This window comes from Lissotriton helveticus, chromosome 3_1 (genome assembly GCF_964261635.1).
Source record: "Lissotriton helveticus chromosome 3_1, aLisHel1.1, whole genome shotgun sequence".
In the NCBI taxonomy this organism is placed as follows: domain Eukaryota; kingdom Metazoa; phylum Chordata; class Amphibia; order Caudata; family Salamandridae; genus Lissotriton; species Lissotriton helveticus.
Window position 1 is genome coordinate 806,331,266 of NC_136061.1, and position 27,673 is coordinate 806,358,938.

The 27,673-nt window shown below is 42.9% G+C and overlaps 1 protein-coding gene across 1 annotated transcript in view; it reads left to right on the forward strand.

Annotated features, from left to right (window-relative positions):
- OTOG (otogelin) overlaps positions 1–27,673 on the forward strand; it is a 1,048,712-nt gene that overhangs the window by 418,460 nt on the left and 602,579 nt on the right. The window contains exons 18-20 of the mRNA XM_078682941.1: positions 1,359–1,433; positions 13,201–13,226; positions 25,230–25,247. Coding sequence (XP_078539067.1) covers positions 1,359–1,433; positions 13,201–13,226; positions 25,230–25,247 — 119 coding nt within the window. The remainder of the gene's footprint in view (positions 1–1,358; positions 1,434–13,200; positions 13,227–25,229; positions 25,248–27,673) is intronic.

Here is a 27,673-nt window from a genome sequence, read left to right on the forward strand (position 1 = left end):
CACGAGTCATTGTGTACCTTTCATATCATACTTGTTGAATTTCGTGTTTTTCCTTGTTTAAAGTTACCGAACTATAATTAATCTTTACTTATGTTTTTTGGGGGCAAAGAATCCGTTAGTAGTAGAGTCACGTAGGTTAGGTATTGCTGCACTTTATCTCCTTTTCAGATACAAGTAAAAAAGAATGTGGATTGAGTTAACAAATGACTTCTTGGAGGGATGATGGTAATACAAATCATCAAGGTGAACAGTGGTGCTCCATAACATTCTCAGGGCCAGATGTAGGTAATTTAGATTTACCGACTCTTAAATACCGACTCATACCGAATCGGTATTTAAGAGTCGGTAAATTTGAAGGAGGCAGATGTAGGTAAAAAATTACAGATTCTGTAAGAGTCGGTATTTACAGATTCTGTAAAAACCGAATCTGTATTTCCCATTGATTCCTATGGGCCTTGAAGCCCATAGGAATCAATGGGAAATACAGATTCGGTATTTACAGAATCGGTAAATACCGAGTCCTGCAAGGGTGCAGGGGGTGTCACTTTGACACCCTCTAGCACCCCAACTACAGGCTTGTGTGCCATGTGGCACACATACATGCCCTAAGGGCATGTCTGTGTGTCACATTGCACAGGTGTGCATGCACAGATGTGCATGCACACCTGAATTCGGTATTTTACCACCCAATAGGATTGGGTGGTAAAATACCGACTCTGAAGGGCCTGTGGCACTCTTTGGAGTGTCACCTACATATGGATTTACAGATTCGGTATATTTACCGATTCGGTAAAATACCGAAGTGGTAAATTTACCGAATCGGTAAATATACCGATTTTGTAAATTCAGACCCACCTACATCTCAAAAGCCAAATACCGGTAGGTAACGGCCGAAATCGGCCGTTACCGACCGGTATTTGACTACCTACATCTGGCCCTCAGTCATATAAGAGAGACAAAACTGGTGCTGGGCTGCAAAAATGTCAAACCTTAGGGAATTTGCACAGGTAAGGGCGGTTGTACCATGTTACATTTTATTCAGCAATGCCTGCTTACTGGCAGCATGTCTCCAGACTGCCGAAGTACAAAATACGTGTGGCGTTTTAATGAAAGACACCACCTGGGATTTCTTGATTTTTATTGAAATTACTCATGCTAAAAAGATGGGAACATCTGAGAAAATATGCACACACATTCTGCATATTTCTTTATTCTAAAGTTGATAGGTATGTAGAAGGTTAACGATATGCTGTGCTTTTCTTCCAGATGGCATACGTGTGTATTAAATGTGCATTAAGGTGCCATATCCTTGTTTTGCGAAGCTTTGCTAAAGTTTACCATCTTGTTTTTCTGTACAGACACGAGTGCCCTTGCTATTTTCAAGGAATTGATTATCCCCCAGGGGAAAGTATAATCACATCTCTGGGCAAATGGTAAGCTGCATATTTTCTCATTATGCTGACAAAAATATAAACACGATTATATAGTTTCTGTTAACGAGAAATATTTTGTTCTAACTCGATTTTGTAGTTGCTGTTTCCAAGAAATGTTTTGTGTAGCGCACAATTTCTTCTTGATTGACTAAATGAGCTATCAAGGATGGGGCTGTTCCACTATTAAATAAAATATTGATATCAATAAGACAGGAGAATATTCATATTGATTCTTTTCAATCTTGCAGTAAACTTGAGTGTGTGCTATTTTCAATGGGCACATGCGTGCCCATATCCAGCTTTCTTCACATGCCCATGAGCGAGCATGCACTGCATTGGTTGGGAGTAACAGTGGCAGCTCGCTTAGGGTGTGCTGCGGGGCGGAGGCAGAGCAGGGGAGGGGCAGGGTGGGGATGGGTAGCAAACACGGACATACTACGTAACGGAGGAAAGTCCTCCGTTCCATAGTATGACCATGTTTGCTACCCCCCACCTTTCCCTCCCCCTCCCCTGCCCCGCCCACCACCCCGCAACACGCCCTATGCGAGCCGCCACTGGCGAGTAGGAGGAGTTGCGCTCCTGTGAACAAGCAAGGACACACACCAGCACATTCCCTAATCACAAAGGAATGTGCCTACACATTTGCTCACCTATGGCCTGCGTTTGTCAAGCCCTGGTCAGACCAAGCAGAGTAGAATTTCAAGAACAAATGAGTGTATTTTCTGATTATCAACTGTAATATACTGAATTATGGCTAGGAAAGGGTGGAAGCCCCACTCAGAAAACAACTACAATCCTTGTCAAGGTGAACAACAAAAGTGACTAAATTAACTTGAGCTTAACCTTCTGGTTAGCTTTATACAAAGCAGCCAGGTTTAGCTTAGAAGCAATGCGTCTAGTATCTATACAGTACAGAAACAATAACAAAGTGTAGGAACAAGATAAGAAAAATTCCAAACCAATTTAGAAAAATAGAGTACATTGTAATAAATAAAATTATGCCAAAACGAACAAGATCCAATAAGTAAAACTGGAGATATTGATTTTTAAAGTTTTTAATTAAAGTAGAAGCAAGAAGCAGCAAGCACGTCTTGCAGTTGTCTGGTCAGCTAGACAAAGGTAAAATTAACAACGTCAGACCAAACATGATGGAGCTCTTGCCCAATAGAGGGACCAGGTTAGTTCCACGGAAGAGTTGCCTTCTCAAGTCCGGTGCAAAGAGTTCTGTTCGCATTGGAGGACGCTGCAAGGAGGAGGTTGGCACAAAGAGCAGGTCAAACGTCATGGACTGTAGTTGCTGTTCTTTGGAGAGCCTATTGTCTCTGGAGCCTTACATTGGGCGATCATTGCATACTGTTGGCGCAAAGTGCTAATCTCACATTGCAGGTTGTCATGGAGGGTCGCTGTTTAAATGAAGAGCAAGTCCCACTGGAGTTTCGCTTCGGAGCTGAGGGCAGCAGGGTTTTTGCACAACCAGGCCTGTTCACGGTCGTGAAGAGCATGAGCTTCAGGATTTTCACCTTTTACTTCTGGATGAGCTCTCACTGATGCCAGCCAAGAGTCCGGGACCTGGGGGGCACCTTTTGGGATCAAAACTCCCTCCACCAGAGGCCAGCAGCAGGGTTCACGCAGGTCCAGGCAGGTGCCTGATTTGCTTTTTTCCCTGTACAACAGTACTAGTGCCTTGCTTTGCTGTCCCGGTTTCATGTCTGCCCCTTAATTTAAAGAAGAAATTAAATTGCAATGATTTCAAAGGAGGAACCTTTCATTGAAGATCCATTCTTTTTGACACGTTTCCTATTCATGTGGGTGGATGGCCAGAGACCTATGATGCAAGCATCCTTGCCTCGCACATGTGCGGATAGGTAATGCAAATCTAATTATTGATATTGCCCCAGTGGTGCATGAATTTCACAATAATTGAAAGCCATGCCATTGTAGATTATCATTATATCCCTCTTCCTTATCATACGCCTAATCTTGTGAATCTAAACACACTTGAAAATAGGCATCTGCTTTGCTGCACCCTTATTCATACAATACTTCCTCTATATACGTTATGCACGAGTCATAATAAGATGGACATCACATGTGAAGCCAAGAAGTTTGCTTGTGTTTTATGTATGACAACAATGACATCTTTTAGTGCACGCCAGAATGCATTCTGAACTTTCTAAGCACTGCTAATAGTAGGTGTTATAGTGATATCCTTTAATGGTGCTGATTTTACATCATTTTGCAGGATGTAATGCTGACTTGGTCTGTCCCAGATATTACCTCATGATCTAAAAATGGTGGCAACAAATGTTGAGCTCACTCGGGCATCCTAGGAAAATTATATGCTGCTTTGTCCTTTATAGGGCTGTGGAAAATTTGCGTAATTAAATGTTGTGTCATTTACATGAAAGTTTGGCATAGGACATGAAATTAGGCAAAATGCAGATCTGGCATTTGTTATGGTATGTTTTAGTGAAAAATACACCCTTGTGTCAACTTAGAATGAAAGGAGGCACTTCACTAAAACGAAAGTGCAAAAACACAAATGCAGACAAGAGCAGCTCACATTCTTTCCGTTTGCTTTATTTCCGTGCTCTCTCAATAGGAATTTTTCCAGAGACACCTCCAATTACACCAATTGACACAACGGCTTAATTTCACAGTTTTATTTAAAACGTATAATATGAAATGCTAGAGAATATATGAATTATACTGAGGTAATTGAAATTTCCCCATGCCTAGAGATTTTATCTTTTTTTTGTGGGGGTGGAATTTGTCGGTGGTGCATTGGGTGTATGAACATTTTGTATACCTATCGAAGCACTTATGAGTTGGGATGATCCATATATATTTCTCAAATGTTTCCTTGAAGACACTGTGGGCCCATTACGATGTCGGGCAGAAAGGCTTCGACTGCTAGTCGGAAGCTTTCCAACCAAGGTCGGAGGCTTTCCAACATCAAGGTCTGTTTTTGGTCTGACAGCCAAATTAAGATGTTGGAGGTCAGAGCGTGAACCGGCCGGTCATTCCGACTTCCTTCCGACCGGTTCTCAGAGTCTTGTGGCCGGTCGGAACCGTACTGTAATGCCCTATGGACAGCGTTTCCACCATCGGGATTATAATGTTTGTTTCCCACAGCCTTTCCGTGCCGGCCGTTCTGACAGGGAAAGGCTGTCAGAAAGCGACTTTGGGGCCTCCTAGCAGTGCCCACTTGCCTCTGCACCTGCCTCTGGCCAACGGGGTACCTAGAGTGCCCCCCTGTAACTCCATGCACTGTGTGGGTGACACCATGCGGTGCCTGCCACAGGGTGCAGGGTTTTACACACACCCACATTTTTTAATGGGATCCTGTATTACGGACGGTTTACGGCTGTAACACAAACTCCTATAAAGAAATGTGAGTATCCAAAAGAACAGTGTTCAGTCGCATTGTAATTAGTCAGTCGTAACTGCTGACAAGGGGTCGGTCGGTCCCAAGACCGAGACGGTGTCGGTCAGAGGCAACTCTGATCAACATTGTAATATGCCCCTGTGTGAATGTTTAAGATAAACCAGCCGGAGCACGTGGCAGATATGCGTCCTAATGTCATTTTTCACTGTTGCAAGGCATGTTTCTTTCATATTCTAACTCTGGATTACCTAATTACATTTAATATGTGCTAACTTCAGATTTTGAGCAGATAGAGATATATGCTGTTTACAATCAAATGAACTATAACTTAACATCCTATTTAATGGGAAAGTCAGATGTTAGAATACAATTTTGAAAATGCCACCTATTGAAGGTGCATAAAGAACAATTGATGTGCAGAATGTTGAACAAGGTCAAATATCTGACCCCAGTACAGAGGTCTGGGCCTAATTCCATCATTTCTTTGCTCTCCATGCCTTTCCAGTTTAAACCCAGTCATATGCAAATAAGTCTTGACCCTGCTCCCCATGGGAACAGTCTAGGACGAACTGCCAGAGCAGGTCCTTCCTGGACCTGAAACAAGCATCCTGGGACTGGTTTTGGGTTTTCACCCCTCATCAGCCAGGCTACCTTGACTCCAGTGGCATGGGGAGCACAGGACTCACCTCTGGGCAAACCTGTTCCACTTGTGGTGACAAATGCAAAAAGAGCAACTCATGGACAGAATGTTGAACAATGTTAAACACTCACCCGAGAAGAGAGATTTGGGCCTAAATCAAGCGTTTGTTTGCTTCCCATGCCATTCAAGTTTCAACCCAGCCATATGCAAATCAGTCTAGATTGGCATGGTGAGCAAAGGAACGGTGGTTTAAACCCAGAACTTTGGGACTGAAGGTGAATGTGTGCATTAGGCAACATTCTGTCCATCATTTGTTGCTTTTGTCGCCCCAAGTGGGTCCCATGCTCACTGCACCACTAGATTCAAGCTAGCCTGGCTGATGAGGAGTGATGCCCCGAAACCGGTCCCAGGATTCTTGTTTATGGTCCAGGAAGGACCTGGCTTGGCAGTTTGGACTGGACTCCTCCCAAGAGGAACAGGGTCATGACTGATTTGTATATGGCTGGGAACCAAACTGGGGTGATACAACTCCCTGATATATCCTCATTCATGAGAGAGGGGTTAGATCTCACTCTTGACCCAAAATAGATAGCAATAGTTTCCCAAACTTTACTTGTATACTTCCTAAATGTGCCTTCTCTTAAATCAATCCCTTGACATTCTGAATTCTGTTTGGTCAAACCAATCTTCAAACAGCTTCTCCTCTTTAGTAAAATTATCAGTCTATCTCTTTCTTTTGAAAAAGAAATACATTGAATTCTATTGAATCTATTTATTTCTTTATTCATAGTGAGGAGAGGAAACCACAAAGGTTTATGACACAATTTAGAAGGGGTCTTTACTAATAATCTGCTTCATAAATTTGCAAAAGAAGCACCATACACCAGCTTTCCAGAGGCCTATGTCATTAACTGCCTTTTCCAATAGCACGCAATTACCAAGACGCCACTGATGACATACTGACCTCTAGAGACATTTCTAGAGTTCTATAACCGCTAAGCGGGCTGTCTGTATTTTTCCAAATCAGATATAAGATTAGAAACAGAAATCTACCATTTAAAATCACACAGTGATTCTTTCTTTGTAGGCTGATGGGTAATTGTCTACTCTAATATGTTTTTACTTTTGACAGGAAGTGGGTTGGGGGAATATGTAACAATTTTTCTCTTTCAACATCAGCAAACAAGCTAATAGAGTGCATTTTCCAAGAGCCCGTTTGGGTTAGAAATCTTGATGGGGATCCACTGCATAATCCCTTATTAAACTTGAAATTAGCTGAAACAAACTTTCAATACACCACTGATGACGTACTGACCTCTAGAGAAATTTCTAGAGTTCTACAATCGCTAAGGGGGCTGTCTGTATTTTTCCAAATCAGATATGAGATTAGAAACAGAAATCTACCATTTAAAATCACACACTGATTCTTTCTTTGTAGGCCAATGAGTAATTGTCCACTCTAATCTGTCTTTACTTTTGACAGGAAGTGGGTTGGGGGAATATGTAACAATTTTTCTCTTTCAACATCAGCAAACAAGTTAATAGAGTAGTTAGAAACCTTACAATTTAAATCTCCAACTAAGATAACCAGGCGTTCACCCCTCTAACCCATAGCCTTGCCTCTAAAAGCGATAAGGTCAGGTTGCAATTTATTATGATGTGAATCTGGGGGGAATATAAGCATTTTCAACTGAAATGGTATTCATCATGCTCTCATCCAAGATCGGGGTAATGTTTACAGCCTGGCAAAGAATGTAAGTATCCACAATACTATTGTAATTCCATTTCAAATTATTATTTAGGCGAATAGCTATCCCTCCCTTTGCATGCCCTTTTGTTCTATAAACTTGCTGCATTCCGGAAACCACTGTTAGGCTATTAATAACTATAAGATTTACAGGCACCATTGAGTGTACTGGCCAACCAATTGCATTTAGATCGATCATCCTCAATTATAGGAAGAGGAACCCTAGACCAAATTGTACCACAAATAACCACATATCTCCCTACATTCACTACAGAGACCTGTAGAAGCTTTGGAATTTTTGCCAGATACCTCGTTCAAAGCCAAGGGATAGCACTCAGGAGAGAGCTATTCAAGTTTTTATAGTGTTGTTTATAGCTTTTATTTTCTCAGTGTACTGGATTTACATCAATCTCTCAACATTGAACAAAGTCACTATTTTGCAGAACCAGATTTGCAACTACTTTGGACTGTTATGTTATGTTATGCTATGTAAAAGCTTTTGTAAAGCGCAGCTAACACCTGACGGTTTCTTGGCGCTGTGAACAAGGGGGAGCATATAGCAGCAGATATGGGGGGGACTCATTTGTGTGCTTTGCGGAACAGAGGGGTTTTAAGAAGAGACCTAAAATGGGTGTAGGAAACAGTAAGCCTAAATTCTGAGGGAAGTGCATTCCAGAAAGACGGGGCAAAGAAGAAAAATCTGAGCCCTCCGTGTTTCTTACGTTTAAAAACAGGAGTCTTAAGTAGGGCTAAGTGGGAGGAACGAAGATTGCAGGAGGGAACATAATGGTGAAGTAAAGAAGAAATGAATAACGGGCCAAGGCCAGCTAGGGCTTTAAAGATGGTGCAGCCTAGTCTAAAATAGTAGCGTTCCGCTACAGGGAGCCAGTGGAGGATCTTCAACAGGGGACGCCTGGGCTGGTGGACAGATGGGTTTTAAGAAGAGACCTAAAATGGGTGTAGGAAACAGTAAGCCTAAATTCTGGGGGAAGTGCATTCCAGAAAGACGGGGCAAGGAAGGAAAATCTGAGCCCTCCGTGTTTCTTACGTTTAAAAACAGGAGTCTTAAGTAGGGCTAAGTGGGAGGAACGAAGATTGCGGGATGGAGCATAATGGTGAAGTAAAGAAGAAATGAATAATGGGCTAAGGCCAGCTAGGGCTTTAAAGATGGTGCAGCCTGGTTTAAAATAGCAGCGTTCCGCTACAGGGAGCCAGTGGAGGATCTTCAACAGGGTACACACATGCTGGTGCCTGGGCTGGTGGAAAATTAACCGTGCAGCCTGATTCTGGACCAAATGTAGTTGATTCAGTTGATAGGCAGGAATACCAACATAGAGGGAGTTGGTGTAGTCTATCCTAGAAATGACCAAAGCCAATAGGGTCAAGGTAAGGGCATCGGTAGTAAGGAAACGGGCAATTTTACGAATTTTACGTAAATGAAAAAAACTGGAGGAAACTACAGCATTAATCTGGGTCTTCATCGAAAGATCATTACTGATGATCACCCCAAGACTTTTAGCTGAATTAGTAGGGAGAGGGGGAGGACCCAAACTTGTAAGCCAAAAATTAGACCTCCACGGGTTAGTTGCACCCCCGATAAGAACCAGCTCGGTCTTATCGGGGTTAAGTTTGAGGTGGTTTGCCCCCATCCAGTCACTGATGTGGACTGAAACATAACCCTTGCTTTACTCACCGAAGGAGAATATAATCAAGTGACAGACCTGCAGGGACTAGGGGAAGCATCTATCTCCAAGCACAATGATTTACCAAATTGTAACCCACAGGCGTTAGATGAAAACTTTGCCGGAGGACTGTGGTGAAGAACCTCTGCACCTAAATTGAAATTATTGCTTCCTTCCCTCTTATTGATTGCTGAGTGCGTAACCTGATTTAAAGAGTCCTCCTCTCCCTTTAGTCCTACCAGAACTATCATGATCATATATAAGGTTTCTTGAATGTGGTCTGCGTTATTTACAGTTCTTTCAAGTAGGCCCAGGATGGACCATAACATTATTTCCAGGCACTTAAGAGATTCAGAACCTTAAACATATTGACCAGGGATGTTGCAGGACAGAATCCATAGTAACTCCAAATCAGAGGTGGCAGATATCTCTGAGGCTCCAGATGATAGTTCCGTTGGGGTACTGTTCTAAAGCTTCAATCCTTTTTTCTGTGGTTAGCCTGAAGGAGTTGCAGGGAGGCTTAGCTCGTTTTACGAGTAGTTTGTCAAATCAACATCAACATTACATAAAGTAAAACCCTCCTTATGATGTTTGTAATCCTCCCCAGACACTAGGGACCCGATGTAGGTAATTAGAATTTACCGATTGGTAAATACCGAATTTTACCGATTCGGTATTTACAAATCGGTAAATGCTATGTAGGTATATTTACTGAATAAATTAATGAATCGACAATATTCGGTAATTACCGAATCGGTATTTACTGATTCGGTAATTGCCATTGATTCCTATGGGCCTTGAGGCCCATAGGAACTAATGGCAATTACCGAATCGGTAAATACCGATTCAGTAAAATTACCGAATTGACAAGGGGGACAGGGTGTCACTTTGACACCCTGTTGCACCCCTGATTCAGGCTTGTGTGCCATGTGGCACACATACATGCCACATGGCACCGGTATACATGCCCAGATGTGCATGTACACAGGAAGTCATAATTTACCATCAAATAGTATTTGATGGTAAATAACGAATTCTTAAGGGCCTGTGGCACTGTTTTCAGTGCCACCTACATGTAGATTTACCGATTTGGTAAATTTACCGATTCGGTATTTTACCGAATCGGTAAATTTACCGAATCCATACATTTCAGGGCCCCTACATGTCACAAACCAAATACCGGTCGGTAACGGCCGAAATCGGCCGTTTCCGACCGGTATTTGGAGACCTACATCTGGCCCTAGATTTGCAGCATTCACAACAATCGAGGGAATGGGAGACAGGGAAGCAAACTTTGTGATGTCTTTCTGCAAACAGAGGATGCCCCTGACTTTGGATTAATGTCACCAAGCTCAACATTCTCTTTTTGAATAAAGGAGCAAATAGTGTTGGTTCAAACCCTTCATTAAATTTAAATGTTCAGCCTTATTGCCGAGGGGATTTAACTTGTTTTCTTTACAAGCCCTTGTGTGAATCAGTCTATTAGAGCGGAATTTCCGCACTGTCATGGCACTTCTTTATATACTCAAAGAGAAAAATTGGCTTTTATCAAGGCTTATAGCTGCAAAGGATTACTCATCATTGGATAGTTAGCAAAATCTGGTTAAGGCATATGATCACCTCAGCCCATCAAGCCCACAAGCAGAACTAGCCTAATAGGGAGTTCCCAATGTGAGCTACAATAGAAATTCAAACGGCTCCGGGTAAAAGAACTGAAATCTGGCTACAAGGCTGGCCCCTGGCCAAGTCCACCACTACCAGCGGGTAGCAACCAGAGGAGAACAAACAAAGAACAGGCTGTAGGCTTGCCAGTCAGCAACTTAGGGGGGCTTATCTTAATTTCACCCCCAGCCTTTGCACCCCATGCTGTCTTTCCATGACAGCAACAACAGCAGGGACAGAATTGGAAGGGGCATCAACGGACCTGAGTGGTCACCAGTAATACACACAAACAGGCCCCGCACTGGTATATGGACTAATGCAAACTCAGAGCTCACCATTCACCAGTGTTGTGTTCTATTGGATATGGGCAAAGGCAAGCAATATGCGGGAAGACTCCTCAGTGTGAACAAGCCACACCAGCATAACACCAGACATCACCATTCACCATACCTGAGCGTATCATGACTTTCATCAAAAGATCTAAAAAAGCCGAGGATGGCCACTAGGATTCCCTCACTGCAACTGGAATGGACAGATGTCCTATTATCTGGCAGCGGTTTCAGTCCATGATGTGAGGTAATCTTATTGTGACATCTGCAATTGCCCCATTGGTAACTATGTCAAATTCAGCAGATCTAGTTAATTATTTGGGTGTCCTCTCCTGTTCTGACAATGCTTTATAAAGCTATGTGCTCAGTGGCAGAAGTTTACTCTTTTGTTCAACTTGCTTCCTTACCTTTGGAGAACAATTAACACATTACCTTCCAGACACTTCATAACATTTCATACACCACCCTTTGAATGACACTGGTTTGTCTTCCCTGTGGTGATCTTGGAATGAGATAGGGTTAGCCCCTACCTAAAAGTATTAACTTACTGATTAACCCTCCTGATCTGCCTGGTAGGGGGAGGTGTGAATGAACAAGAGGCTTCCAGTTTCAGTGCATGTTTCATTTCATTGTTGCATTGTCCATGTAAACTAAACTTCACGAGCCATGTAGCATCAGAACCTCTTTGTCCTTCACAGAAATCTATGGCTCTCTGCTTTTAAGCTGTGTTTGCCTTTTACATTCTGTGAGCCTTATATACAGAGCACAGTTTGCTTTCCCTGCTCAAAGAGTAAGTACTGTAGCACATGATGAACTGCAACACCCCTGAAGAGAGGAAGATGTTCAAATTCAGTAGTGGTATATTTCCTGAATTGTATATCCAAACAGAAAATATTAGAAAAAAAGAGATGCGTTTGCTGTCTTTGGTCCCAACGCTATACGTCATTGCAATGTTTTACTAAAAGAACATTATTAAACACTGTGACTGTGATGAGATCAGATCTCACTTAACAAAGTCAAACGCAACTACAACTGTTGACACTGGAATTATTTTCATGTTTGATGTCGAAAAGATTTCCCCGGGTGTATTTGTCCACACATACACAAAGTGTGCATGTGTGGAAATTAATTGCAAAACTGATGAGAGATTTAGCAATGCGGTTTACAAACTTGTTCTGATAAATTAACCCAGTCTTCGACCTCATTTATCTACATGGTGACATGCAATATCCGTACAATGTACAGCAGGGTGTACTTTGTCCCTTATATCAAGGTACTATTTTCAGGTAAAATGTAGTGATATGGTTGTTGGCAAATTATATCTTTAGGAGTGGGATGTAATCAAATACCGACAATGGACAATCACAAATATTTTCTCAAGATGTTATCAATTAAAGTAAATGTAACCAACCTGTTTCTCTTTTTTTCTATTTGTGGAAAATTATGTGGGTTACTACTAGTTTTTGCAAGTGGCACAAAGCTACACAAGACAGTGCAAAACAACACAATGCAGTGTGTCAACATATTTATCATTCAAAAATACTGCACGTCAAGTGCAAATTTACACTGCTCAAACACTTGGACAAAGCTTAGTAAACAACTGCTTTTGCTTTACTTACATACCTCTAGAGGTGTGAGATTTATAAAGGTACTTTCCTTTTGCATGTCTAGATTATTATGAGACATTCACGGTGTAACCACCTCTGCATCTATATGTTTTGTTGAAAATGCCAATAGGTCATTATAATTATGCACTCATTATGCTCATTGGCTTAATTGTGTGCCATTGGCTTATTCAAGAATTGAAATAACTTTATGGATTACAACATTCGCATGTTGAGAGCTCCACTGAAAACAGTGGAGTGGTACTGGACCAATAATGACTGATTTACATTTAAAATTTGAACATTATATTTTCAGTGAGTGGAATTTTCGAACAGCATTATAGGCCTTCTGCCTCAAGCCATACTGTTGTTGAGGGAGCTATCATTTGAATGATGCCACATTATACCTCAATACCAAAGCAGACCTCATCAATAAAGCAGTGTTCTAGAATACTCATTGTTAGTAACTGTTGGTGTTAGGAAAAGAGAACTGTGTTTATAGTCACTGGATGGACCCTTTAAAAGTGACCCCACCCTCACCTGCGACTCAGGTATATAACTCAGATTCAAGCCGTTTTTACAATCTATATATCTCTGGGAAGCCTTTTATAATGGTATATTAAATATATCTTCAATATGTAGAGGCAGAAAATATTATATAATGAAATATAATACCATGCGTATGAATTTGACGTTGTTCATTTTTTTGTTGTAGTTCATGCAAAGAAGGAATAATGAACTGTGAGATCAGTAATTTTGGTATGTATACAAATCAGTATAAGGTATATTATGTAGTTCAAGACTGTGACTTTTTCTGTGTCTTCATTATGTTTTGGTAATGGCATCTAAAACATTATCTTAACCAGTTATGTGTTTTGTTTATTATTAGCGTTCAGTGCTCCTACCATTTATTTAGATTTGGTTAATTGCTAAATATTACATGGTTGCAACATGCATCAGCTTCACATACTTTGCCATCTCTGGCTGGTAATAAACATAATTCTGTAATATTTATAAAGTGTTCACTTCCAGTGGCATTAGAAATAACATTATTACTATCCCAAGTCAATGGTGGTTATTCCAATTGCCCCAAATCTATAATTATTAATAAAAGCATAAAGCTTTGCCAGTTTTTGTATTATATAATTTGAACCATTCCAGTAACAAAAGTGGTTGAATCAGTGAGTTTGCTTGAGAAGTTGGCACTACATTAGTTGAAGGAGGCTTTCAGTAGACATTACATTTTTAACACATTTGTTAGGCTGTGTGTTTTTTAGCATTGGGTCTCTGGAAGGTACAGCAAAGCTATGTCTAGGTGTGGTGGTCCGTGCAATGCTTTCCCTTCCTCCTGTACCAAAACAGTTATTTCTTTATATACCCCAAGAAAATCTGTGAATCGTTGGTAATGGTAGACTAATGGTATTCATAGAACATTAGACTGACGAGTTTAGGATTGCATTCTTGAGAAGTACAACAAACTGAACTATTTTAGAAAATGCATGATAGATAATTTGTTAGGATATTTATGTAAGGCATAGTTTGTCCTCAATCATACAAAACTCATATTGTGATATCCACTGACTTAGGCAAATCATTTTTGACAAAACAATCCTGAATATTATCATTATTGTTGTTAGTTTCTTCTTTTTCTTCTTCTTCTTCTTCTTCTTCTTCTTCTTCTTCTTCTTCTTCTTCTTCTACTTCTTCTTCTTCTTCTTCCTCTTCCTCTTCCTCTTCCTCTTCTTCTTGTTCCTCCTCTTCTTCTTTTTCTTCTTATTAATAGCATCAATATTATTCTAAGAATGCTCCTATAGATAAGCTCTAACTGCTCTTTTAAACACATTGTAAAGATAGAGAAGGAATATAGCTTCATTAGCAGATCATCCCACAGCTAATTTCATTGGACCAACAATCTTTTGGAGAAGGCATTCCCTTTTCTAACATAGGGCCTGATTACCAGTTCGTGGGTCCTACCTCTGCTGTCGCGTTGGCCTCCGATTCACCACCGCCGACTAGGTGGTCCGCCCACCATATTACAATGTTGTTTGATTGCTGTTCGAAAGACTGCAGGAGTTCAGGAGACAGCCATTTCCAACCGCCTAGACGTTGGTTAAGGGAAAGTAGCTGTCATAGGGAGGTACAGAGAAGTTTCACCGACATCCACAATATGAGTTGGCTTTACAATGAGCCAACCATGGGTGTGGGGCCGCCTACTTCGAGTCGGTGGAATTGAAAGATTTGTGGTGCATAGTCACCCATTTCCTTTCCTCCCTTCGGTCTTCTCTGTGGATCCCTTTCTCCAGGCCCCCCTTCCCCCCCCCTTCCCAATAGCATTTTGAATCTGAAGAAAATGACCCTGTTGGTGCCGAAATCCACTTAAGTCCTTTTTGCAGTATTTACCCTTTGACTGCACTGGGGGACATATGGTCCAGACTCCAACAATGGGTAAGTACTCATAATAGGTATTTTTCCACATGTAAGGCACATGTGTACACTGCAGTCAAAATATGCACACCTGCAGCGACATATCTGAAAAAATATACACAGCCGTCAGAAAGACTGCTTTGAGGCCAGCGGTCACATCATATTTTGGCGGACGAGAGACCATTGCTGCAGCGGTCTTCTAGGTCTGCTGCGGTAGTGGTACGGCGATAAGACCACCTATCTCATTGTCAGGTCCATAATGAAGACCTCATGGTTGCTGTTTGTGGAAAGAAAGGGAGCTGGCCTTTCACTTCTACGATCCTTATAAGCCCATAGCAGGGACAAGGGATTTCATAATATTAGGAAATCTGCCTTTGCTTCTCGGTCACCCCATATTTTTTGCCTTTTTCTGGCCTTATGTTTATTCAACTATGTGCACTGTTATCCTTACTAAACAAGAATTAAAGGCCAGTGCTTCTCTTCAAAGAAGGTTAACTAGATTTATTCGAAAATGGCACACTTTATCTTGCTTATAACTTCTGAGCATATGTGAAGAAAATGCACACAGAGCCTGGGAGTCAAATGGTACCTGTGGGCTGCAGCACTTCTTGTGCCATCCACAGAGCCTACACATTATTGCTTCAGGCCTGCCATTGTACCCTGACTACTGCAGTGTAACATCTCTAGTGTGACCTGTTAAAACAACCCTTTTTGGCAGGTAAAGACATCCCTTTTCATTTATTTTAATACGTCACCCCTTGTGGACCTTGTAGTCGACCAGCTAAAATACCTAGCATTTTAAAATGGGATATGTAGAAAACTAATGTGCTCATGTCCCTACAGTGACAGGCACCCAAAATCTATTTTCACTCTAGGAGTATAGTTTAAATATTAACATTGCAATCTCCGCTTTGTGACCAGCTAGAAAGTTATTTAAATCACTGTTTTAATAGCTATAAAATCCAATTCAAATGTGAAGTCAGATTTTTTACAAGAATTAAGAAAACATTAATTTATGAGTTACCTTTACCCTACCTGAAGCTCCTGGGGTAATTTGTATTCCACCTACAGCTGCCCAGCCTGTGCATATCCTTTAATGAGGCATGAAATTGCTTCTAGGATCCGCACAAAAGACCACTTTAATTGACAGATTGAACTGAATTGGTAGGTATAACTCCTCTGAGTTCAGCTGGACGTTCATCACTGAACTCAGTTGTACAGTCAGAGTGGGGGCAGCATGGTTTCAGATCCTGCCTCAAAGGCCTGTTTGAGGCACATCTAAAACTGTTGTAACCTTGAAAGGTGTTCAGCATACAATTCTGGTTGCTGAAGTACCCTACTTTTGTGCTACCAGGCTTCAGTCTCCTGGTTTGTTGTGTGTCGAAGACCTGTTTCAAACTGGATTTTAGTATTAGATGTGGGAGGACACCAGTGATTTCCATAGTACTCTTCCTTACACACTCTATGCTGTCAAAGCCCAGGTATAGTTTGACTGAAAACCTCAGCTTTCTGGGCATTGCCCTGGCACATGGCATTTTGGCCCTATTTGCTGTAAGGCAAACAGGTACTACTGAAAAAGATGGCAGTGCTGCCCCTTGTAACTTTTACCTCATTGGTTAGGGAGTGCCTGCAAATCCCCCCACCCATGTGCTAGTGCCAACCAAAGATGTGGCAATCCATAGTACCTCGTACAAATACCCTATAAACATATAGATCAAAAAAAGAACTGCACCTGTTGTTTGAGACCTCTAACAGAACTGAAGGGCTCTACTTGCCCACTTGTACCCAGGACAAAAAATAGGATTCCAAGGGTCTGTTGGCTGACCTCCTTTGTGGCTACAAGGATACAACAAGCTGCAAGAGGCCTATCCTCTAAAGTTCCCAGTTGACAAGCTTACAATTAAGGGAGTCATTTTGAGCAGCTTAGTTGAGTAGGTGAGCATCCCTAAATTTGTGATACACCAACCCAACAAAGATGTGTGTCACGTGCCTCATTTGGAGGTGGGGGGAAAACACACAGTCTCAACTGGCTCTGATGGTAGTATCTTTTGGCTTGGTGGCAAACCACCAACAGTCACCTGTTTAGAGCATGGTGACCATCACTAGATTCCACGGCCTAAGACCACCATGCAAGGTGTGGTGGTTCCTGGCAATGGCAGGTAGAGGATGGGTAGGAATTTAATTTCAAGGGAGTTAAGAAACGGAGTGTCCAGCGAGGACTATACCTCTTTTGTGTGCTATTTAAAAGTGAAAAACAGCACTCTCACAATAGTTTTCATTTTGAGATTCCCATTCTCACAATCTGAATATAATTTATTGTATACTAGCAGCCCGTTGAGGAAAATTGAATTTTGCCTTGTCATGTGTGCCTACGTGTTCCCCATCCTATGTAATATGTACATGATCGATATGCATATATCCCCCTATGATCGATTAAAGACGCAATTATAGTTGTGTCCAACGTTAGTATGCCAGTTTCCCGTCCTCGTGAAAGCAACGAGTATTAGGCCTATGTTGCCAACGTTTTACATTATGCACGTTAATACGTTGAATTGTCCCCGTTTCTAGGCCTCAAAGGGCCTGAACACCAGATTCAAGCTCCAGTCTCCTGAAACCACTCCGAGGAGCGATGCAGCCCCTCCCGCATCCCTGACCCTTCGCTTACTTTCTGCCAAGCAGCGCGGTGCCCGGCCTGGCCTGCCTGCCTGTCTGCCAAGAATATGTTATGCCTCTAGTTATCAGTCCAGCTCTCCGTCTTCACATTCCTAAGCTAACGAACCGCATAAACATCTTCAGCTATAGTCTAGTCTTCCTGTCTCCATGTAAGAGAATTACTGAATTAATATCCATAGAAGATTCATAGCACACGCAATACACGTAGAATATATGCATGCACCAGCCTTAGTGTCAAGTAGCCGTTGCCCTGATAGCTTCTAGATTCTATCAACATGTACTCCAAACACCAGATACCAGATATGCTATAGGTACATGTCGTCCTGACATCGCAGACTTTAGTCTCCTCTTCTAGTGCAGAAGTCAGAGCCCCCAGCTCTCCCCAGTTACACGTCATGGTCCGTTTGCGCGCACCACTAGGTTAAAGGTTCCAGCTGCCCAGGTAGCCCCCTCCATGTATCCACCCATTTATGACACTTCTGTGACGTTTTCATCACATGTCTCCATGCACGCCTTCTTTGTACGCCCATGTGTTCTTATCTTACGTTTGTCACTTGTTACGCCTACTGTATGCAATGTAATTGTACTGTTTTACTATATATATCGTGTACTGTTAATGAGACGTTGCAGCTGCCATTCCATGCCATTCTATTTCAGGCTGTTCCGATCCTGTCCCTTCCCTTGTGCCTGATTAAAGCCTGTTCAACTCAGATACCCCGGATCCTGCCTCTTATTTATTGAGCTATCTGTTTTATTTAATGCATAGAAAAATAGTACCGGTAATTAATTATTTATTTACCACATAATGGCGCCCGAACAGGGACTTACCTCTTCTCCACGCGCCGGCGATGTAACGCAGGCCCCCTGACCCTTCTACAGCCGTGACGGAACCTCTACCGTGCACGTGCAGATATTTCTGCTTCAAGTCTCCCTCAGGCCCACGGAGGAGACGGAGACTGCGGTCCGGCATCCAGACGAGGCGGTGAGGAAGGCGGTTCGTCCCGACCAGAGCCCAAGCCGAGAGAGCAAGGTCCGAGGTATCCGGAGGCCCACCTGTAACCGAAGCCCGAAGCCCGAAGCGCATGCGTAGTGCGTAGTAGTAACCAGACGTCGTAGCAGTCCAGTCCAGTCCGAGGCCTTCAGTTCTGCTTCCCGGTGAGTACCGTTGCTGGGGGAGTATCTAGACGGGGTCATTAGTTTGTCTCCGGTCCGATGGGTTTGGGTACGCAGATCCAGTCCGACGTGTCCATCTAGGTGGATACGGTATGACGTGTCTCTTTATGAGACCGGTATGTTCTGTACTGTTTTAGCAGTGCATCCAGTAATTCTAGTAAGTCTGTTCTCGAGAAATTCAAGCGTTATGTTTTCAGGGTATTAGGTAGTATTCTGTTCGAACTGTTATTAATGTATTTCTATGTCGTGGTATGAGTGATTTGTTTGCCATTTCATTACTGTGATTATCGTGTATTGTGTTTAAGTTTAAGTTCAAGTACGGCTCAAATATGCCGCTGTTTTCGAGATTACGTCAGATAAAAACCAGAAAAGGGTTACTCGAAGAATCAGTTCCTGTCCCTCCTAGGGACAGTCCTGGACATTTCATGTATCACAAGCATGGCTTAGATGCCATACTGTATCTAGATTTATGGGCTGATTATACTCAGCATCTTGAAGAGAAATATAGATGGCCTGTATCAGGTACATGGGATGCCGAGTGCATCATGCGAGTAGAAGAAGCATTATGGAAAAAGAAAGCCAGACAGTCCCAGAAAGATGCCATAGAGTTATGGCGTAAAGAATCTCATAAAAGAACAGAGAAAGAATTCAGAAAAGCAGAATTAAGTAGAGAATCCTCAGAAAAAGCCCAAGAAAGGGAATTAATAGAAGAAGGTGAACGAGTTAGAGCAGAACAGTCAGACAGACAGAGAAATGCCCTTATTAAAGGTATGTATCCTCTTCTTGCCAAGGGTTTGCCGAAGGCGACCCCGGAAGCACTCCATAATTTACCGCCACCCTTGGTTCCGACTAAGCTGCGTCATAAACCGACTGCAGCTGAAATTTTTCTTTCTTCCTATTTAGGCGACACTGTTCCCGAATATGCTAATACTAATCCTATCCCGCCAGTCCAAGTCCAAGTCCAGCCTCCTGTTAATAATGTAATTCCTGTGCCTCCAGTCGTTGGTCCTGTCCATGCGCCAGTACCCCCGGACCAGCCCACATTACGTGTGCCCGTTTTACCAGTCACGTTACCAGCAGCCGCACATCCAGTATTAGTTGACGATTCCAGTTCAGGAGGGGCAGGGGGAGGTGCTCCTACCACCCCGCCTCAAACAAAGCGACTGACGCTGAGAGAAGCAGCGTTACAGCGTACGCCAAAAGTGGCTACGTATGAAGCCCTCAGGAAGTTCCTTACAGACTGCATATATGATTCAGTACCAGGCGAAGATCACATGATATTATATTCAGTACGTTTAAGACGAGTTGCCAACTTTTTGGCCACCCTGCCAGATATGAAAGAACATTTAGACAGAATATATCATTTTATCCGAACAGGGTAGAACCCAGGAAGTATTCACGAAGCTATGGCACACAGAAAGGTCGAGATTCAAAGTATGATTTTACAGTTCTTGATTAACTGTTTAATAAGAGAAAGCAGGAATAGTAGCAGACAAAGAGAATGATTCTTTAGACGAAGATGTAGACACCGAAAATCCCAGCAGAATAGCGTATGTAGGTAGAACGAGACTTCCCGATAGACATTCACGCCTAGATTACAAGAAAGTTTTTTCTCCTCCCGTACCAGAACAGTGTTCTCTTGAACAGGTATTCCAGGCTACAGATAAAGTTCTGAAATTACGAATAGGTTATAGTGAGCTTAGTACCATGCATGAACAAGAACTAGCCCGATCAGCAGTCCGATGGACTAGTGATTCTACCACGTTTTCAGATGAAATAGTGGCCCAAACGTTTCTGAAGCTGCCCCCAGCCGAGCAGCGTCTGGTGGGTATGTATATGATCCAGCACCTCATTACACTGTATAAGGATCAGCAGTCTGATCCAGGTCCTCTGTATGATGTACTGAATGAGTTACTCCTAAACAGATGGAAAGGTCTAGGTACCGATTTAATTAGTGTCATATTAGAACAGCGCCACAAATACAGAACGTTCCTGAATACACATTTTGTTCCTGTTCCACCCCCAGTAAGAAAATCATTCTACATAGACAGACAGAATCCGTTGCGAGAAGTACATCCAGTTAAGGGAGAGGGGGGTGAGCTCGAACGAGTATTTGTTTACACCCCTATCACGAAAATAGAACTACTAGAAATGAAAAAGTTAATACCCTGTCACGATAAAGATCCAGCAGGGTTCCACCGTGAATTAAAAGACATGCTCCGTATGGGAGAATACACGTATCCTGATATCATTAAAATGTTAAAAGTCCTGTTGCCTGCGGGCATATATGAAAAACTCAAAGAAAAAGAATGGGAGGTGGGAGAGAAAAAGATAGATTGGACCGCATTAGAGACTGAAGATAATACACGAGTTCCAGGTACCGGTCTTGGGGAAAAAGCTAAAGCATTGCCCGAGTTGCTAATACAAGTCTTGCCAAGATTACTAGCCACGAAAAAGGAAGACTGGGATGCCATCTCAGCCTGTAAACAGAAACAAGACGAAGACACTAGTGATTTTTATTCTAGATTTGAGAAATGTTTCATTATAAATAGTGGTCTGAAAACAAGTAGTGAATCGTATCCACATCTTTTCGTTACCAAACTAGTTGAGAATTCTTTACCACAAGTTAAAAATCGAGTACTGAAAGTCGAAAGTACCTGGCAAGCTAATACTCCGTCACAAATGCTCCAGATGCTACAGTATCACCAGAACAGAATCAGGGAGGAGCAGGAACAAGAAAGGAGACGTATGAAAGACACAAAAATGAAAGTACTGGTTGCACAGTCTGTTCCACAAGACAGCCAGAAGAGGGGTCCGAATCAAACTAGTCATCCTACAACTCCCGTTAAAGGGACATGCAATTACTGTAAACAGCCAGGTCATTATATAAACGAATGTGCAGTTCTGAAACACAACATAGCTACAGGTAAAACGAAAGAGAGACCACGTCCTCCTAGACAAGAACAAGTTTCGCAGAATACGCAACCACCGCAGAACGCACAACAGACAGTTACAGTACCGCAGCCTATAGCTGCCACACAACACGTTACACAGCAGATGTACCAGTACGCACAGTCGGAATATCCAGAATATCACCAGTATTCATGAAACAGCCTAGAGAGGGAGGTTGGCTTGCCTCTCATCGACATTCCTGTAGATCAAGAGGGTCCCTATGTACACAGTCAAGTATTAGGGAAAGACAGAAAGTTTCTGATTGATACAGGGGCAAGTAGGACTACCATCAGTCATGACGAGGTTCCAGGGGCTCCGCTCTCAGGCTCTAGAAATGTTTCCCTTGGATTTTCAGGAAAGCCTATTGTTAATGAAATATCGAAACCAGTTTCCCTAGAAGTCGGTCCATTGTCCCGAACTACAGACTTGTTACTTACGAAATCATGTCCAGGAAATTTACTAGGTATTAAGACACTGAAAGAATTAGGAGCAGTCATATGCTGCTCCCCAGAAGGAGTGAGATTGTTTTTACGTGATTTTAAAGGTCATTATGTATTACGTGATTTTGATCCAAGATTATTGAATGTACCTCAGCATTTATGGGCGCAAGGTCCAACTGATGTAGGTTGTATGCACATTACACCCTATCGTGTCACTCTGAAGCAAGGTGTTGTATTACCACGAATCCGACAGTACAAATTGCCACCTGAGGCTGTAGCAGCCTTATCAAAAATTATCGACGAGCTCATTGCTCAAGGAGTAGTTGTAGAAACTGACTCCAATGTATGTAATTCTCCTATTATTCCGATTCTTAAACGTACTGATCCAAATGCACCTCCAGTTTATCGATTAGTGATTGACCTTCGAGAACTCAATAAATGTATCATACCCCAGTACCCTGTGGTTCCAGATATTTCTTCCCTATTGACTGCCATTGATTCCGAAGCTACGTTCTTTACTGTTATTGATCTCAAGAACGCATTCTTTAGTGTTCCCATTCATCCAGACAGCCAGTTTCTTTTCGGATTCTGTTTAAATGGAAGGAGCTATAAATTCACACGAGCACCTCAAGGTTTCACAGAAAGTCCTAGCATTTACAGTCAAGCACTTAAAAGACAACTAGACAATATTCACATGCCAACTGACACTGCCCTGCTCCAGTATGTCGATGATCTATTGATCACAGCCCGTTCTGAACGTGACTGCGAACGTGCGTCACTTACAGTCTTGTATTTCCTGGCCGAGATGGGGCACAAGGTGTCCCCTTCAAAACTGCAATTCTGTGTCCAGCAAGTGGTCTACCTTGGACACTTACTGTCCAAGAGGGGTAGGCAGTTGACACCAGACCGTATCCAGTTAATAGCACATCTTCCACAGCCCAAGACTCAGAAGGAGGTGCGAGCTTTTATCGACCTCACTTCTTACTGCAGACAATGGATTCCTCAGTACGCATATCTAGCCAAGCCACTGATACAGTTAACGACACAGGAGGCAGCCACATTGACTGTCCTCCCTTGGACCCAAGAACATACACTTGTTTTCAATGAGTTAAAGAAAGCTTTATGCCAAGCACCTGTTCTAGCGACACCAAACTACAGCAAGCCTTTTACACTTTTTGTCACTGAACGTGATGGTACTGCATTATCTGTTCTCACACAAGATCAAGCGGGACAATACAAGCCCTGTGCTTATTTCTCTAGCACATTAGATCCGGTGGCCCAGGCTCTGCCTGCGTGCCTCAAGTCAGTTGCAGCCACAGCTCTAGCTATGAGACAGAGTGATTCCATAGTGTTAGGACACTCCCTGACAGTACAAGTTCCACACTCCGTGGAAGTTCTTTTAAACCGAACACAGACTCAGCACTTGACAATTGCACGATTAACAGGTTATGAACTGACACTGTTTCAGCCACACATAGAAATCAGACGCTGCAACGTATTAAATCCTGCTACACTGTTACCCTCGACTGTTCCAAATCCTGCCACACATGACTGCGTGGAAGTTATTAACATCATGACCAAGCCAAGACAAGACCTGACTGACATTGCATTACCTGATCCCGACCTAACACTTTATGTGGATGGTTCATGTATGAGAACAAGTACAGGAGAACTAGTAGCCGCGTATGCAGTGACTACTGAAACTGAAGTTATAGAAACACATCGTATTGATACCCTGTCTGCTCAAGCAGCAGAGCTCGTCGCTCTGACCCAAGCCTGCATACGAGCCAAGAACCTGAAAGTAAACATATACACAGATTCACGTTATGCATTCGGAGTCGTACACGACTTTGGAGTACTCTGGCAAGAAAGGGGTTTCATGACCTCCCATGGAGCCAAGATTCAACATGGCCCCCTCATTCAAGCTCTGTTAGAAGCAATACATTTACCGAAAGCCATCGCTGTTATGAAGTGCAAAGCACATACGAAAGCCACTGACATCATTTCCCAGGGTAACGACCTGGCAGATCGAACAGCCAAGCTTACGGCTCAGACTCTAGACCTTCCAGTTAACACGACACAGACAGACATTCCAGTTCAGACGACTTGTATGACAGTTAAGGACCCTACACAAGACGTACTAGATATACAGTCACATGCTACCCCAGACGAAATCAAGAAATGGTCTGAACAAGGAGGGGTCCAGACAGATCAGGGATGGTTGACGAAGGGAAAAGCCACATGGTTTCTCCCCGACTCTATGGTTCAAGTCATTATTAACACCGCACATAGTCCAGCACATTTAGGAGAAAAAGCCATGATAGACAGCATCCAGAACATTTGGTTTAACAAGCATTTACGAGCAGCAGCCAAACAGAAAGTACGTACCTGCATGATATGTTGTCAGTTCAATCCAGGTAAAGGTGTCCCGGTGGAACAAGGTGGATTCCATCCTCCTGACCACCCTTTTGAAGTCCTCCAGATGGATTATATTCAGATGGACCTATGTCGAGGTTTCAAGTATGTCCTCGTAGTTGTATGCGCTTTGTCCAGATGGACAGAAGCATATCCAGTCCCAGATTACACTGCCGCGACCACTGCCAGGCAGTTGGTTCGTGAGTTTTTTCCCCACTATGGTTTGCCCAGGGTCGTGTATTCAGATAACGGCCAGCCATTCTCATCCGAACTCATGAAACAAGTATCTCTTCTGTTAGGGTACCAGTGGAAGTTCCATTGTGTACGACACCCCGAGGCAGCTGGTCTCGTCGAGAGACATAACCAGACTCTGAAAATCCGCATTGCCAAGGTTTGCGCAGAAAAAGGCGTAGATTGGATGGTAGCACTGCCAGTCGCCCTTTTTTACATGAGAATGGTCGCTCACTCCCGTTCAGGTCTGTCCCCTTACGAGGTAGTTTTCGGTCGTCCCCCGAACATGTGGGGTACACCTAGGCCACGTACAATTACCGATGTTGACAGTAATATGCTGACAGATTACCTGGCTTCCTTGATGTCTGCACTACTCTCTTGTCGTTCACAGGTCGCCGCTGCTTTTCCAGACAACACCCAAGTGAAACCGCACGAGGTCATACCAGGCGACCTCGTTTTGATTAGGAACTTTGATCGTTCAAGCCCGCTGGAGCCCCGCTGGAAAGAACCAAAGCTCGTTCTGATGACAACAAGGACTGCGATCAAGGTGGAGGGCCGCAAAGGCTGGTTGCATTCCAGTCACGTGAAACGATTTCATGGACTCCGTCCAAAGCCCCGTTCTCAAGGACTGCCCAGATACTGACTCTAAACTTCCCCTGTTAGAGAAAACTCCGCAGCAGGAGTATAAAGAAAAATTAAGGTCTAGTAAGTCAGCCAGTTTAATTGTCTAAGTCCCTCTCGGGTGAAGCGGTTAGACAGGTTCCTGACATGTATGAGATAGACCACCATAGTGAGAGAGTTAGTCGAAACTCTAAGAAAATTCGTTACTGTAAAGATCTGCGAAGCAGATGTATTATTACGTTATTGTTTATGTTATTTCTGAGTCTTACGGTTACATGCATAAGTTATGTTTTACATGTATATTTTCCTCCTATTGATTCACATGTACATTTTTCCTCTAATGTTACAGTAGAGCACACATTTAGTGAACTACCTCCTCACGAGTTATCCTATCGTCTTGCCATGCGCAATAATACTTTTATCCGTATGTTACACTATTCACACCAGACTAGCAATGCCACAAATTGTTGGGTGTGTGGTCGACTCCCCCCTTTCCAGACACCGAAGGGAGTTCTGCCACTCTTTCCCTATCCGTTTTCACACAATGGTTCATGTGGAGCATGGTCCACGTTAACGTCATCCTCAAACGATATGTCCCTTCTGAATAGAACATGTTTCCCAGACAAGGAAGGTCTTTCCCATAGAACAGGGTTAGATCTAGAAAATGAAGTATATGATCTAGGTAATTATTCCTCGAATTTCATGGTTTTGAATGTTCAGTCCGAGACTACTCCAGATTTGCCTGCTATTACAGTCCTACCAGTGAAAGGCGAATTATGTGTCAGAAAGAATGGTTCAGTACATCTAGGACATAGTGATTGTACTACTGTGGTCGAGTATAGTGACAGTGGGAAATCTAATTTCAAAGCCTCACGTCATTCATATTTTGTGTGTGGTCAGACCGCATATGTACGTCTGCCCCTAGATTGGGATGGAACATGTTACATTGCCTTCCTACTGCCACCAGTTTTCCTAGCCCCATCCGATTATCACAGAAACACACATCTAGTACACGTCAGACATAGAAGGGAGATCGAGTCCCCAATTGTCGATCAAACTGAAACTGCCTTAGAACAGTATCAAGACTTCAATAAAGGTTTCTTTTTCTTCATAGGTCCTGTCCAGAATAGTAAGCTAAGACGTGGGCTAACCAGAACCCTTGAAGCAGTAGTGAATGAGACTACTTCCGCTCTAGGTAACTTAACTGAAGAACAATCTGCTATGAGATTTGTCGTGCTTCAAAATCATCTCGTCCTTGACGTCATACTGGCCGATAGGGGCGGAGCTTGTAGAGTCATCGGATCTAGTTGCTGCATTTTCATTCCTAATAACGCACCGTCTGTTTATTCAGCTATAACCAGACTTCATAAAATAGCCCATCAGTTACACCAGAATCCAGGCACCTGGACATGGTCCGGTTGGCTCTGGAGTATAATATCTGCCTGGGGATGGAAAGTATTGTCTTTCCTGGGTATAGCAGTAATGATCATATTCAGTTGTTGCCTATGTTTACAATGTGGCCCTGCGATTTGCGGCTTGTGCGCTACTTCTTGTATTCCAAGTCCTAAGTCCCATTCCAAGAAGATTCGAAACGAGCAAATGATGCTCTATGAACAGATAGATGGTATCATGAATATTGATGTTTCCTGATGGAAACGTAGGGCACAAGGAGGGAATGAGGAAAATTGAATTTTGCCTTGTCATGTGTGCCTACGTGTTCCCCATCCTATGTAATATGTACATGATCGATATGCATATATCCCCCTATGATCGATTAAAGACGCAATTATAGTTGTGTCCAACGTTAGTATGCCAGTTTCCCGTCCTCGTGAAAGCAACGAGTATTAGGCCTATGTTGCCAACGTTTTACATTATGCACGTTAATACGTTGAATTGTCCCCGTTTCTAGGCCTCAAAGGGCCTGAACACCAGATTCAAGCTCCAGTCTCCTGAAACCACTCCGAGGAGCGATGCAGCCCCTCCCGCATCCCTGACCCTTCGCTTACTTTCTGCCAAGCAGCGCGGTGCCCGGCCTGGCCTGCCTGCCTGTCTGCCAAGAATATGTTATGCCTCTAGTTATCAGTCCAGCTCTCCGTCTTCACATTCCTAAGCTAACGAACCGCATAAACATCTTCAGCTATAGTCTAGTCTTCCTGTCTCCATGTAAGAGAATTACTGAATTAATATCCATAGAAGATTCATAGCACACGCAATACACGTAGAATATATGCATGCACCAGCCTTAGTGTCAAGTAGCCT